Consider the following 14,615-nt stretch of genomic DNA (forward strand, 5'->3'; position numbering starts at 1 on the left):
AAAGCAAGAACAATCAAACCCTAAATTATTACAAGAAAGTAGATAATAAAGAGCAGAGCAGAAATAAACAGAATTGGGGCCAAAAAACTTAAAAAGATCAACAAAAGAAAAAGTTTTTTTTCCTAAAAAGCAAACAAAATTGACAAACAGATAGCCATACTATGAAAAAAAGAGGAAGACCCAAATAAAGAAAATTAGAAATAAAAATGGGCACATTACATCTGAAACCACAGAAATACAAAGGATGACTGGAAGACTATTACAAACAACTAAACACCGACACACTAGTAAACCTAGAGAAAACAGATAAACTCCTGAACACATACAACTTACAAGACTGAACCAAGAAGAAATAGAAAGCCTGAACTTGCAGATTGCACATTTTTTTCGTCTGTTTATGAAATCTTGTTATTAACCATATGTTAGGCTATAAATCAATAATGAGTAATGAGACTGAATGTGTAATTAAAAAGTCTCCCAACAAAGAAAAATCTAGAACCAAATAGCTTCTGTTCTGAATTCTACCAAACATTTAAAGAGAAACTAATACTCAATTTTCCTCAAGCTCTTTCAAAAATGTCAAGTAGAATGAATCTTTCTATTCTAAGAGACCAGCATTATCATGATACAACAACAACAACAAACAAACAAACAATCAAAACAGACAAGGACACACACACAAAAGAAAACTACAGGCCGATATTCATAATGAACATAGATGCTAAAATTGACACAAGATACTAGCAAATCAAAGAAATCATGAAAGCAGTTCTATTTACAATAGTTACAAAAATGAATAAACAAAATACCTAAAAATAAATTTAACCAAAGAGGTAAAAGATCTCTGCAAGAACAACTATAAAATAATGATGATAGAAATTGAAGCGGACACAAAAAAAATTGGAAAGACATACAATGATCATGGAATAATATAATTGATATTGTTAAAATGACCATACTACCCAAAGTAATCTACAGATTCAGTGTAATCCCTATTAAAATACTAATGACATTCTTCACAAAAATAGAAAAAAAAATAATTAAAAAATTCATATGGAATCACAATAAATCCCAAATAGTCAAAGAAATCCTGAGGGAGAAAAAAGTAAATAAAACAAAGCTGGAGGCATCACACCACCTGACTTCAAAACATACTACAAATCTACAGTAAGCAAACCAACATGGTACTGGCATAAAAACAGACACTTACACCAAGGGAACAAAATGGAGCGCCCAGAAATATGTTCATATATTTATAGCCAGCTGATTTTTGACAAAGACACCAAGAACTTGAATTGGAGAAAGGATAGTATTTTCAATAAATTAATGATCCTGGGAAATCTAGATATTCATATGCAGAAAAATGAAACCAGATTATTTTCTCAAACCGTATATAAAAATCAACTCAAATGAATTAAAAGCTTAAATGTAAGACACAAAACTATAAACGACTAAAAGAAAACAGGAAAAATATTTCAGAACATTGGTTTGGCCAAATACTTTATAGATAAGACATCAAAAGTATAGGCAACAAAAGCAAAAATAGATGAACAGGACTATATAAAACTAAAATGCTCTCCACAGCAAAAGAAACAGTCAACAGAATAAAGAGACAACCTGATGAATAGGAGAAAATATTTGCAAGCTATTCACCTGAGAAGGGATTAATATCCAGAATACACATGGAACTCAACGACTCAACAGCAAAGAAAAAAAAATAAGGTAATTAAAAATGAAAAAAATCTAGATAGATATTTCTCAAAAGAAGACATATAAATGTCTAACAAGTATATGAAAAAACACTCAATATCACTAATTATCAGAATGAGATATCATCTCATCTAATTTAGAATGTCTATTATTAAAAAGACGATAAATGTTGGCAAGGTTACAGAGAAAGGGGAACCCTTATACACTGTTGATGAGAATGCGAATTAGTACAACTGTTGTGGAAAACAGTATGGCAGTTCCTCCAAAATCTAAAAATAGAACTACCATATGATCTAGTAATTCCACTACTGGGTACGTATCCAATAAAAAGAAATTCATTATGTTTAAGAGATGTTGGCAGGGTGTGGTGGCTCATGCCTATAATCCCAGCATTTTGGGAGGCTGAGGCGGGCAGATCACCTGAGGTCAGGAGTTCAAGACTAGCCTGGCCAACATGGTGAAACCCCATCTCTACTAAAAATACAAAAATTAGCCAGGCATAATGGTGGGTACCCGTAATCTCTGCTACTTGGGAGATTGAGACAGAAGAATCACTTGAACCTGGGAGGTGGAAGCTAGAGTGAGCAGAGACTGGGCCATTGCACGCCAGGCTGGGCAACAAGAGTGTAACTCTGTCTCAAAAAAAAAAGAGAGAGAGAGATGTCTGTGCTCCCATTTTTGTTGTAGCAGTATTCACAAGAGCCAAAATATGGAATCAACCCACGTGTCCATCAATAGATGAATGGATAGGGAGAACGTCATCTATATAAAGACATATAATGCTATTCATCCATCAAAGAGAATTAACTCTTGTCATTCATGGAAACATGGATGAGCTGGGAGGATATTATTTTAAGTGAAATAAGACTGGCACAAAAAGAAGATACCACATCTGCTCACTCATATATGAAAGCTAAAAGAGCTGATCTCTTAGAAGTAAAGTCAAATAGTAGTTATTAGAGGCTGAGAAGAATAGTGGGGAGAGGGGAGAGGAAAATATTGGCCAATGGATACAAAATTCCACCTAGATAAAAGAAACAAGTTCTACAAAATTTTATTACTGTTCTACAAAATTTTATTGCATATTTTAGTGTTCTACAAAAATTTATTGCATATTTTCAAATAGCTAGAAGAGAGGATTGTGAATGTTCCCAACACAAAGAAATAAATGTTTAAGGTGATGAATTTGGTAATTATAAATATGTAACAAAATATCACACTATATCCCATAAATATGTGTATAATTATGTATCAATTATAAATAATATATTTTAATTCTTATTTAATTTAATAATTAACTTTAACAATGAAATTTTTAAATAATCAAATTTATTCTAGTATCAAACAACGAAACTACAAATTCTTAGAAATAAGTCTAAATGAAGATGTGTAAGACCTCTACAAAGAACTCTACAAAACATTGTTGAAAGAATTAAAGAAGATATAAACAAATGCTGGTATATACCATGATTATGGATTAGAAGACTCAGTATTTTGAAGGATTTTTTGGGGAAGTTGAGAAGCTGATTCTAAAAATTATAGGGAAACATAAAGAGGAAAGAATAGTGAAGACAGTCTTGAATAAGAAGATAGAATTAGAAGATTTACCCTGTCAGATATCAAGACTTACTATAAAACTATAGGAAATAAGTAATGTGACATTAGCATAAAAAAAGACAAATATAACACTGAGACAGAATATAGAGACAGACACACATGTACACATAATGTAAATCACCTGATTTATAAAGAGTCTATGATGGTCTATTCAGTAAATAGTATTGGATTAATTAGTATCTGTACGGAAAAAAATCCTGCAACTTAACGTCTCCCTTACACTATGCATAAAATTAACAATAGGCAGATCAAAGACCTGTATTTGTAAGGAAAAACAACATAATATCATAGGAGGTTATCTTAATGACCTCAGGATAAGCAGATAATCCTTAAGTAGCACTAAAAAAACTTTAACCATAAAAAAGACTGATAAATTAGACTCCCTTAAAAATTAGAAACGTCTACAACTTACTAAGAAAACAATCCAGTTTTTATAAAGAGACAAAAGAATTGAACAAACATTTGTCATTCATTCTCTCTCTCAATCTCTCTCTCTCTCTCTCTCAAGCATGCCTGCACATGACATGCAAATTAGATCTAAAGGCAGATAAAACAGGCATGTGAAACAGGACATTATAATCATTTTCTTCACCTGTCTTTAATTTTACACTTCAGAAAGAGAGCACCTTTGTGCTTTTGAGTTAGAAATGAGTAACATCTTATTTATAGGAAAGAAGGCAGCACTATAAGAGATGTTCCATTCTGAAGTCTTGTATATTTAAATGACTTCAAGGAAGTGGTACCCTCTTTTCAAAATGCACATACTACTCTCTATGGGCTCTCATCCCAAGCCTAAGTTCGTGGTAACTGAATGACACAGAGAAAGTAAAGACATAAGTCAGATACTGCTGTGATCAGTGCTGGCTCTGCCTGTGTTGTCAGGGTGATAGTGGGCAAGTCACTTAACCTCTCTGAACATCAGTTTTCTCATGTAAGATAATAGGTCAATAATATTAATATTTATCTCAAGGGTAGTTAAGGAAATTAAATGAGGTAATGGATGTGAAAATACCTAGCACAGATTCTAGCCCATGAACTTATATATGTACAGAACAGGGAAGAGAGACGTTTTTCTGAATCTAGAGGCACTATCTGTATTAGTTATTTACATAATTCATATCATTTAAAGTCACAATTGTTTATCTTTTTCTGTTATTTTCTATTTATTGAGCAATGAATATATGGTCCCAGAAAGTTATCTTTTATTGTTGCAGGTATTTGTGTGTCTGTCTGCACATCAGATACAGGTTAATTTGAATGTATATGGTGCCTCTAGCAACATGTTACTTAGAGAAATAATGAAAACAGTTTGGGGGGATGGCAGTATCCAATAATCAATACAAGAACTCTAGGTATCCCATAACGAATCAAGGAAAATCTTCTTTTTGAAGAATTATCCTGATAAGAGTCCTTGGGGTGGACCAGAGTAATGCAAGCCATGGAATTGGCTTTAACTCACAAGACAGCATAATGTTGAGGAGAAAACTGAGAGTCAGTCACTAACTCTGGGTTTAAATTTTCTCACCTGAGCCAGACTCCCTGTGATGTACATCTTTACAATATCGTTGCAAAACAATTTTTTTGCTTGTAACGCTCCATTTCATACTCCTGTCTAGAAAATTATTACTCATCTTTTGAAATCACATATTCATTTAATCACAAGTGTATAAAGCCCCTAAAATGTATCGAGTGCTGTGCTAGGAAACAAAGTTAGTGTGTTGACCAAGATCAGATGATAACCTCATCTCACGCCCCAGCTTCTGCACCACCGTCCCCTAAAGCTTGCCCTGGGTTGCTTCCTCCCCCATATTTAAAGCTCGGGGTGCACACGTGGCATTAGAGAACAATCTATGGGTTTACACAGTTGTTTCCCCAGCCTGGCAGGGGACTCCACAAGAGGAAAGACTCGATCTATTCATCTTTTCTTCCCCAGTGCACAGCTTGGGGTGTGACACATAGTGGGCTCTTGGTAAATGTTTGTTAAATTAACATTCATAATTCATGAGGTCTTGATATAGTCCAAGCTGTTACATGATCCTCCTAATGAATACTAGAGAAATGAAAACAATTATGCTCAGGAAAATTACATCTTTTTGAGACATTCTTTGTTTTTTTCATATTTTATTAGCATTTTATTAACAGTCCTAGCAGCTGGTTTAAAAATGTTTGTGAAGCTAATGTCAGTGGTTTTTAAAGAGCTGCATAGCATAAATATGGGTGAAATGATGCCTGGTAAGCCTTTCTCAGCTTAAAATTATGAGAATCTTTGAAAAAAATGGAATGAGTTTCCATTCACTTGGAAATAGCTATGTATATAAGTGACTTAATATACTGGGGGATTTGTTATGTTTCTATAATAATCAACAATATTCATCCAGAAAGGAAAAGTGGTAGAAGATATCCATAGAATTTGTCTTCACATCACCAAAGTTTGGTACATCCTACAAATCAGAATAATATTGTTTATTTTAAAACAGTATAGATTATAATATGTCCTAATTTTATAAAAATGTGTTAAACTGTCCTTGAAAAAGTGAAAAAAATAGAAGATTCTCATTACTTATGCCAAAAAAAGAGAAGAAGCCATTCTTCAAGTAAGTGTAAATATCATGTGAAATTTGAAGCAAAAGAGATATAATTTCCTTTCTACTTATTTAGAAATAAACGAAGTGTTTAGCCTTGAATCATCTTACTAAAAGTTACACAGAAGAAACGGAAAAGTGAAAGCACAAAAGTACCTACTTGGTCTGGTGTTTAGATCCTTTCAGATGGGCATGATACTGTTCTATTGAGTTTAGGGAGACACTGCAGATGGTACATCTGTAATTGCGCCTCAGACCTGTGGATGACAGACAGACCTGGTTAGCTGCATCCAGTCATCAGCCACCTGCATGAATCCTAGCAACTCCAGAAGTTCAGGGACAGAGTATCTGAGAGAACTCCTGGTCTACCACACCAACACTTCAACCCCTCATTGCAGAGTACAGCCAACAGTTCTCTTAGCAGAAGTATGAATATGAATATGTTAGAAGCAGCCTATTCCATTTCTGGATGGCTTAAATTATTAGAGCATCCTTCTTTGAATTGAGGTAAGGTGTTTCTGGACAGTTTATACTCAAATAAAGATGCATTCTATTTTTCTCTAGAGCATGTAGACATAATATGTTGTCATCTCTGCAGTGAAATTTGAGACTCCAGAGAAAACTCTATCCCAATTCCTTTCCACTCTATTCCAATGGCAGCAATGGAAATTCAACTCTAGACATTATTCATTTAGGTGTTCCTTCTAGGATCATTTTATAAAATGTAAATACCAGGAGAAGAATAATATATCAATCTGGTTCATGTGAAGTCTTACTTTCCACCAGAATTTAGAAGACAATCTATTCATTCACTTTAATTCACTAATACAGTATCAACTTTGGGCCAGAGAATCCAAGATGAATAAGATGATCTTTGCTTTCAGAAGTTTAGTAAAAATCTTGACTCATCTAGAGCCAATTTATGTTAAAAAGCAGCTTTAATCAAATAGCTCTAAACATTAACCACAGAGCTGAAACCCATAATGAAACACATTCCTTCTGCTAGTAGTCCCTTCAGAATAGAGAGAAAAGTAAAGTTGGTCATGATCTGAAATGCTGGATTTTAATTCAGACTCCAGTCATTTCTAGTTTTGTGATCCAGAGGAAGTCACATAACTTCTTTCTAGCCTCAGTTTCTTCATCTACAAGACAAAGATAAGGCCAATCACATCACTAGGTTTTGTGAGAACTAAGTGAATAAGATACTAAAATGGCCTGTAATCCCAATGCTTTGGGAGGCCGAGGCAGAAGGATCACTTGAAACTAGGAGTTCAAGACCAGCCTGGGCCAAATAGCAACATCCTGTCTCAAAAAACATTTAAAAGTCAGGCGTGGTGGCACACAGCTGTAGTCCTAGCTACTCAGGAGGCTGAGAGCCCAGTTCAAGGTTCCAGTGACCTATGATAGTGCCACTGCCTTCCTGGATGACAGCCTGGATGACAGAGTAAAACCCTGTCTCGAAAAAGAGACATATATATATATATAAAATAATGTTTAGCAAATGAGTACAAAATTCTGTTCTAGCATAGTAAACGCCAGGACTGAAAGTTGTAGCATTTGTTTTTATCAATGCATGATATTTAATTTCTAAGAGGCAAAGTTATTCCTCTTTTCCTAAAAGGAAAATAAATGCCCTGTGCTAGAACAGCTTTGCAACTTGCTCCCTGGGTAACTTTATGCAAATTATTTGACCTGTCTGGACTTCTGTTTTCCTACAGTATTGTGGAGAGGGCTGAGTGAGATATGGCATGTATGTGACAGTGCCCAGTACATAACAAGTGATCAGTATGAGCTCGCTATTCTTACTATTTTGAAGAGATGTTAAAATGGAACACTTTCTGTATGAGTGTGCCAGCTGAAGTCCTACTGGGAAGTCCTAGACGCAAATGATAAATATACCCACACTACCAAAATGAGGTAAGAGAGCATCAGTGCAGAACGTCCAGGGGAAGTGGTCACGAACCTGTGCTGACCACTCACCACCAGTATAAAGAAGAGACTGAAGAAGAAAGAAATGGGTAGATACTTTCTTAAGACAGAGCTGTATTGTACTGTGAGTTCCTTGTGGGACTGTGGAGTTCTTCTCCTCACCTTAAGTCTGTAGAGAAGGGATTCCATAGAACTACCTAGAGGGTTTGAGGAGCATCTTCTTGTTACTTGGAAGTGGTAGATCGGACTCTGATATCACCTGCAAGATCCAAAGGGCTAGGATTGTGGTTTGTTATCTTCTCTGGTGGCAAAGTATAAAAGTGGGCAGAGTTGGGCATGACCTGTGTTCTCACAGCTTGTCAGAAGAAAGGATATGTGAAAGCTTCCCACAGACTGCATGTATCCTGTATGAGAGAAGCTGATTTGATGACTTCTCAGATACTACCCAAAAGGGCTGCCTGAAGTTGAGGGCAATGAGACTTCAGCAGAAAGATGCTAGAAGTGTTCATCTGGCTATCTAGGTGCTTAAAGTGATCCCAGAGAAGCTACTTAGCCTGTATTAAGTAATGACGAGTCCCTGAAAAAGCCATGAAATTGTAAACCAAAAGGTATCTGAGACAGGTTTCAACCAATTTCAATTGAGATAATTTATTTTGCCAAGATTAAGAACGCACCTCTGACACAGCCTCAGCAGGTCCTGAGGACACGTGCCCAAAGTGGTCAGGGCACAGCTTGCTTTTACACACTTTAGGGAGCCACGAGACATTAATCAATATATGTAAGATGTACATTGTTTGGTTCGGTAAGGTGGAACAACTTGAGGCAGGGGCTTCCAAGTCATGAGTAGACAAGAGACAAGGTTGCATTCTTTTGAGTCCTTGATCAGCCTCCCACTAAATACAGAATTTAGTCTGGCTCAGTGAATGTGCATTTTTACATCAACAGCAGGGTAGAGGAAACAATCACATATGCTTTTGTCTCAGGTGAGCCTCAGAGGGATGACTTTGAATTCTGTCTGTCCTTTGTCCACAAGGAATTTCCTTGTGGGCAAATTGTGAGGGCTGTACGTAGCTTTGGAAATTTGTAGCTATCTTATTTAGGAAGAAAGTGGGAGGCCAGTTTCCCAGCTTGACATTTCCCTTGGCTTAGTGATTTTGGGGTCCTGAGATTTATTTTCCTTTCACAAAAGCATCCTGAGAAGAAGAATCAGTTTGCACTTCCTGCCCAGTCAAGCAGTAACCAGGTTAGCCACGCATAGGATCTACCAAGTAAACTTCCATTTCCCTTGCAGGCCCTTCCACCTGCATCCCTCAACCCTGGAGGAACCAGAGCAATGCACTGCAGTAAAAGAAGAAAAGCAAACGCTCTAGGCAGAGACAGAGAGAAGCCTCCCACACCCTCTTTTCCCACGTCAAATACACAGCCCCAAGCAGAACTGAGCTGGAAGAGGGGGACAACTAATTTTTAGTAAATTTTGGAAATATTTAAAAATTACTGCTCTATCATAAATATATTAATTAAGGAATACAGAATTTACGTATTTACAAGTCAGCAAAGGACTCTTCAAATACTTAAAAGTAAGTGAAAACTCAGGAAACTTGACCTAGTTTCTATCTAAAAGATTGGAAAAAATAACCCCACAGAGACAATTTGAATAAGCAAATAGAGAGCAAGAATAAACTTTCTTTCTTTTTTCTTTTTTTTTTTTTTTGAGATGGGGTCTCGCTCTGTTGCCCAGGCGGGAGTGCAGTGACGCTGTCTAAGCTCACTGCAACCTCTGCCTCCAGAGTTCAGGCAATTCTCCTGCCTCAGCCTCCCAAGTACCTGGGATTACAGGCATGTGCCACGATGCCCCGCTAATTTTTATATTTTTAGTAGAGATGCGGTTTCACCATGTTGTCCAGGCTGGTCTTGAATGCCTGCCCTCAAGTGATCCACCTGCCTTGGCCTCCCAAAGTGCTGGAATTACAGATGTGAGCCATGGCGCCTGGCCTAAAGTTACTTTAGGAATGCATCAAATCCAATGAGTCCTGCTTGCTGAAAGTCAGTTTCCTCAGAACTGCCCTTGTCTACAATCTGAACAGAGTAGAGCTTCCTGGAGGTGTTCGAATTCCTGTGGCCCAGTGAGCATTTCAGAGAGACCTATTTGAAATGTGTATCATAAGCTGGGTGGGTTGACGTGAGAGCTAGCCTTGTTCTTGTTTTTGTTTCAATCACATAATCAGGTATGGACTTACTTAATTGTTCAATTAAGAGTCCATTTAATTATGAGAAGAACAATGAAACCACAAATATCCGGGATCTTTGTAGAAAGGATCCTAAGAGACTGACAACCTTTCAGGTACAGGCTGCCAGTTCAGAGATAAAACAGACAAATGTTGAAACCTATTTTCTCAAGCAGTGACTCTCAAACTTCAGAGTGTGGATGCATCCCCCGGTGACCATGATAAAATCCAGATTCCCAGGCAGGCACAACTTCTGGAGATTCTGATACTCTAAGCTTTGGTTTGGGGCTTGGAAACGTACAAGAAGTTTCAGAACATAATACCCAACCTTATCATACACCTGCACTTTACAAATAATTCTCCCATAAAATCATACTCCTTTTGGGAACTTCGATTTGTCAGAACAATACCGGACCTTAAAAAAAAAAGCTATTCCATAAAAAAGTGCTATGGTTATACTGCCTTTCCATTTCACAGGTTTGCATGATTCTGAAGTACTATGATCCCCAAACCCAAAGGCTGTAAGTTATCACTACCAGTGTGTGAGTTGTTAAAATCCTTATCCAGGGCTGACCCATCTCCTTTTCTTTGCATGGAATCAGAATGCTAAAACCAGCTTCAGGGTTTATTCCTTCCAGAGTTCCCCATTAATCTTGCTATAATAAATACTAATACTATTTATATGGGTCCTCTTCAGGCTACAGGCTAATCAGAGGTCTCTCCATAACAAATAGAGGTTCAGCTTGCAATAGGCATAAATATTTATGTTTAAAAATGGGCATTTTTAAGAACTTCAACAAATCTAAAAAATATTCTGATCTGTTGCTTTCCATAACAGTTCTCATGCTCTGCAGCCAGAGGCATGGGCAGAAAATATTTGGCATTTTATTGCGATGCAAACTACAGGGATTATAAATTGGAAAGGCAGTGCATATAAATAAGAACAAAGGCAGAGAAAGGGCAGAGGAGTCCTCCTCCACACATGACACAGTGTCCTTGGCGGGAACTGTGCTTTATTAATGCACAGTTGAAATCCTAATTATTTTGGAATTATATGACTCTTCTTTTCCTTAGAGAACTAGAACATCTTATTAAACCAAAAAAATGCTAGCTTCCTTATTCAATTCATTTTGAGCACAACGCCATATTAAGAGTATCCTAAAACCTTTGCAGACCTAAAGGTTATTTCTGTAGGATTGCCTAATATGGGTTAGAAAAATATAGTTCCTACCTGCAAGGACCTGTCAGACAATCTAGTTGGAGACACAACACAGATACACAAGTAGCAACGATGCAAGGTAGACAATTAAAAATATCACAATGAGGATGAAGTGAAATGTTTAGGAGGTAGACGAGGAGATTGTTTCTAATTCAGAGGATCTGGAAAAGCTCCTTGAAGATGTATCACCTTTGTATTTATATTTCCTAGCATGGTGTTTGTAAAACAGATGGTCCTGGAGACTTTAGCAGTGTGTGACTACTCAAGTATAGCAAAGCTAGAAGTCCCTATGACTTCAACTGTATCCATTCTACATTCGAGAGATGTCATTGAGCCTTTATTATGGTGTGAGATACTTTGCTGAATGCTATGAATATAGGAGAATATAAGACAGACAGAGTACATTTTCTTATGGAGCTAATCAGAGAACAAGACAAGAAACAAGTATACAAATTAAAAAAGATAATTAAAGGTTATGAAAGTGTCGCACAGGATGCAAGCAGGATAATGAGGGAGAAAGTAAGTGGGAAGAAGAGCGATTTGGGATAGTATGGTCAACAGAGTTCTTGGAGAAGTGTGAAACGGAAGCAGACAATATTGATTAACCTGAGATGTGAAGAGTGGGGTAAAGAGCTATCCAGGGGCAGCAAACAGCAAGCACAGAGGCCCAGAGTGGAAATGGGACTGACCTGCTCAAGGAACAGAAAGGGATAAAAGAAAAAATTAAAAAGGAAAAACAAACAGAAAAAAAAACCTGTTCACTCAGAATTCTATTTCCAGCAAAAATATCCTTCAAAATTGAAGGTAGGCCAAGAATATTCTCAATGAACAAAATTGAAATGAATAGTTTGTCAGCAAACCAGTACTACAGAAATTCTATATAGAGATCTTCTGGGGGAAGGAAAATGATACCAGATTTAGACTCAGATCTATGGGAAAAAACAGAGAAAAATCTCAGAAATTATTAATATGTGGGTATCTACCTTTTAACATTCCTCTTCATTAATTTGACAGAAGCAAACAATTTAAAGAAAAAATTAAAACACCATATCTATATTGTATATTATGCTGTTTATAATCTACGGACATGCAAAACATATGACAACAGTAGCTCAAGATGGGTCCGACTAGAACAATATTGTTGAAAGACTATTATATTTTATATGAAATGGAGCAGTGATAATTTAAGGTTGTATACTGTAGTCCCTTAGAACAACAAATAAGCAAATACAAAGGAAGAAAGCTAAAAAATACGGAGAAAATAAAATAGAATAATAAAAAGTATTTGATTCAAAATAAGACAGAAAAGAAGGAATAGCAAAACAGAAAATGAAAGAAACAAATAGAAAACGAATAGCAAAATTATAGGGCTAACGTCAACCAGATCAATAATTACATTGCATATAAATGAATTAAATAGTCAAAAGGCCAAAACTATTAGACTAGATAAAAAGCCAGATTAAATATACACTGAATTCAAAGATGTACTTTGAACACTCATAGGTTGAAAGTAAAAGGATAGAAAATGACATCCTTAAACTTATGAAAATAAGTTTAAGAAAGTTGAAGTGTCTATATTAATATTGGGCAAAATAGATGTCATGGTGAGACATTTTACCAGCGATTAAGAAAGTATTTTATAATGACAAAGGGAGAAATTCATCAGGAGAACCTAACAGTTCTAAATACAATTTAACCAATAACAAAGCTTAAGAATACCTTCCAACACACATCAACAATAACATTAATTACAGATTTAAATATTAAAACCAAAACTATAAAAACATAAAACCGTGAAATATCTTCTATAAAAACATAAAGTAATATCTTCATGAAATTAGAATAGGCACAGATTTCTTAGGAAACAAAATGTATTAACTATTACAAAGTGATAAATTAGATTTTATAAAAAGCAAAACCTTCTGCCTGTAAAAGGCGCCATTAGGAAAACAAAAAGATAAGACGGTGCCTGGGGAAAAATATTCGTAAGACGTATCTGATACAGGACTTGTATCCAGAATATATAATTAACTCCTACAACTAATTTGTTAAAAGCCAAAATAATTTATCACATGTGTCATAAAAGAAGACAAAAAAATGACCAATAAGTACATGAAAAGGTGTTCAACATCGTTTGTCATCAGGGAAATGCAAATTAAAAGAACAATTAAATACTATCGCATACCCACTATGAATGCTAACATCAAATTAAAACCATATCAAATGTCAATGACCATATGGAAGAACTAGAATTTTACACATTCCTGAGAAGATTGCAAAATGAAACAAATAATTTGGCAAATGGGTTGATAGTACTCAATAAAGTTAAATATATATCTACCTTATGACAACAAATGTCTAGTAGCAGAAATTTTACTCCTATTTACCTAAAAGGAGCAAATAGTATTAAAAAAAGATTTTTACAAGAATGCTGCTAGCAACTCTATTCACAATAGCCAAAACCTCAAAACAACCCCAATGTCCGTGACACAAGAATTGACAAACAAAATGTGTATTCATGCAATTAAAATAACACCTGGAAATTTTTTAAAATCTATAGATTAATACAACAATATAACCAAATCTCAGAATCTATAATGTCTAGATATAGAAGTCAGACACAAAAGACTACATCCTGTATGATGGCATTCATCTAAAGCTCAAGAACAGCAAAGTTCTTCTGTAAAAACAGATTTCAGAATCATGTTGCCTAAAAAGTGGCACAGAAATCGACTGGAATAGAATAAAAGGGAATTTTCTAGAGTAATTTAAGTGTTCTATGTCTTGATTTGGGATGGCAGTTACAGAGCATATTCATTTACCAAAATCTGTCTTATTGTATACTCAAGAGCTGCACACTACACTTCATTTTTATTTTTTAAATGTTAGATGGATGTAGTTCTATATACAAACCTCTGCAAACCGAAAGCTTCAGTTTATTCAGTTTCTGTCCTCATTAACTCCCTACAATTTTTATTGCTTTCAATTACCGGAAAGTAATCTTTATATTCATACTGATGCTTTGATAACCTCGAAACGCGCAAAGAAATATTTACGTATGTTCTGCATTATGATGTTCACTAAGGCTGAACTATTTTGAAAGATGATTAATAATATAAAAGTAAAAACAATAAGGCCTTTGTTTTTGAGTAATTTCTTTCTCTTCCACTTCCGATACATCCATTAATCAAACTGTCTTGTACATGGATTTCTCATCTTTCAGCAGAAAGAAAATAGCTAATACTGATATACGCCATATATAAGCACTGATGTGCTTGCTTCACCCACTTTCCCGTTTACTCATTTACTCTTTGCAGCACCCTAGCGGTAGAT

At 35.6% G+C, this 14,615-nt stretch overlaps 1 protein-coding gene across 4 annotated transcripts in view; it reads right to left on the reverse strand.

Annotated features, from left to right (window-relative positions):
* Positions 1-14,615, reverse strand: part of ZMAT4 (zinc finger matrin-type 4) — a 370,072-nt gene that overhangs the window by 54,551 nt on the left and 300,906 nt on the right. For 3 of the 4 annotated variants that reach the window (XM_012476090.2, XM_012476087.2, XM_012476088.2), the window contains one exon: positions 6,070-6,166. The exons of the other annotated variant lie outside the window; for it this stretch is intronic. In XM_012476090.2, the coding sequence (XP_012331513.1) occupies positions 6,070-6,166 (97 nt within the window). The remainder of the gene's footprint in view (positions 1-6,069; positions 6,167-14,615) is intronic. 4 annotated transcript variants of the gene reach the window in all.

The sequence above is a fragment of the Aotus nancymaae genome, unplaced genomic scaffold (assembly GCF_030222135.1).
Source record: "Aotus nancymaae isolate 86718 unplaced genomic scaffold, 86718_ANA_hifiasm-v0.15.2.pri h1tg000097l, whole genome shotgun sequence".
Taxonomy (NCBI): Eukaryota; Metazoa; Chordata; class Mammalia; order Primates; family Aotidae; genus Aotus; species Aotus nancymaae.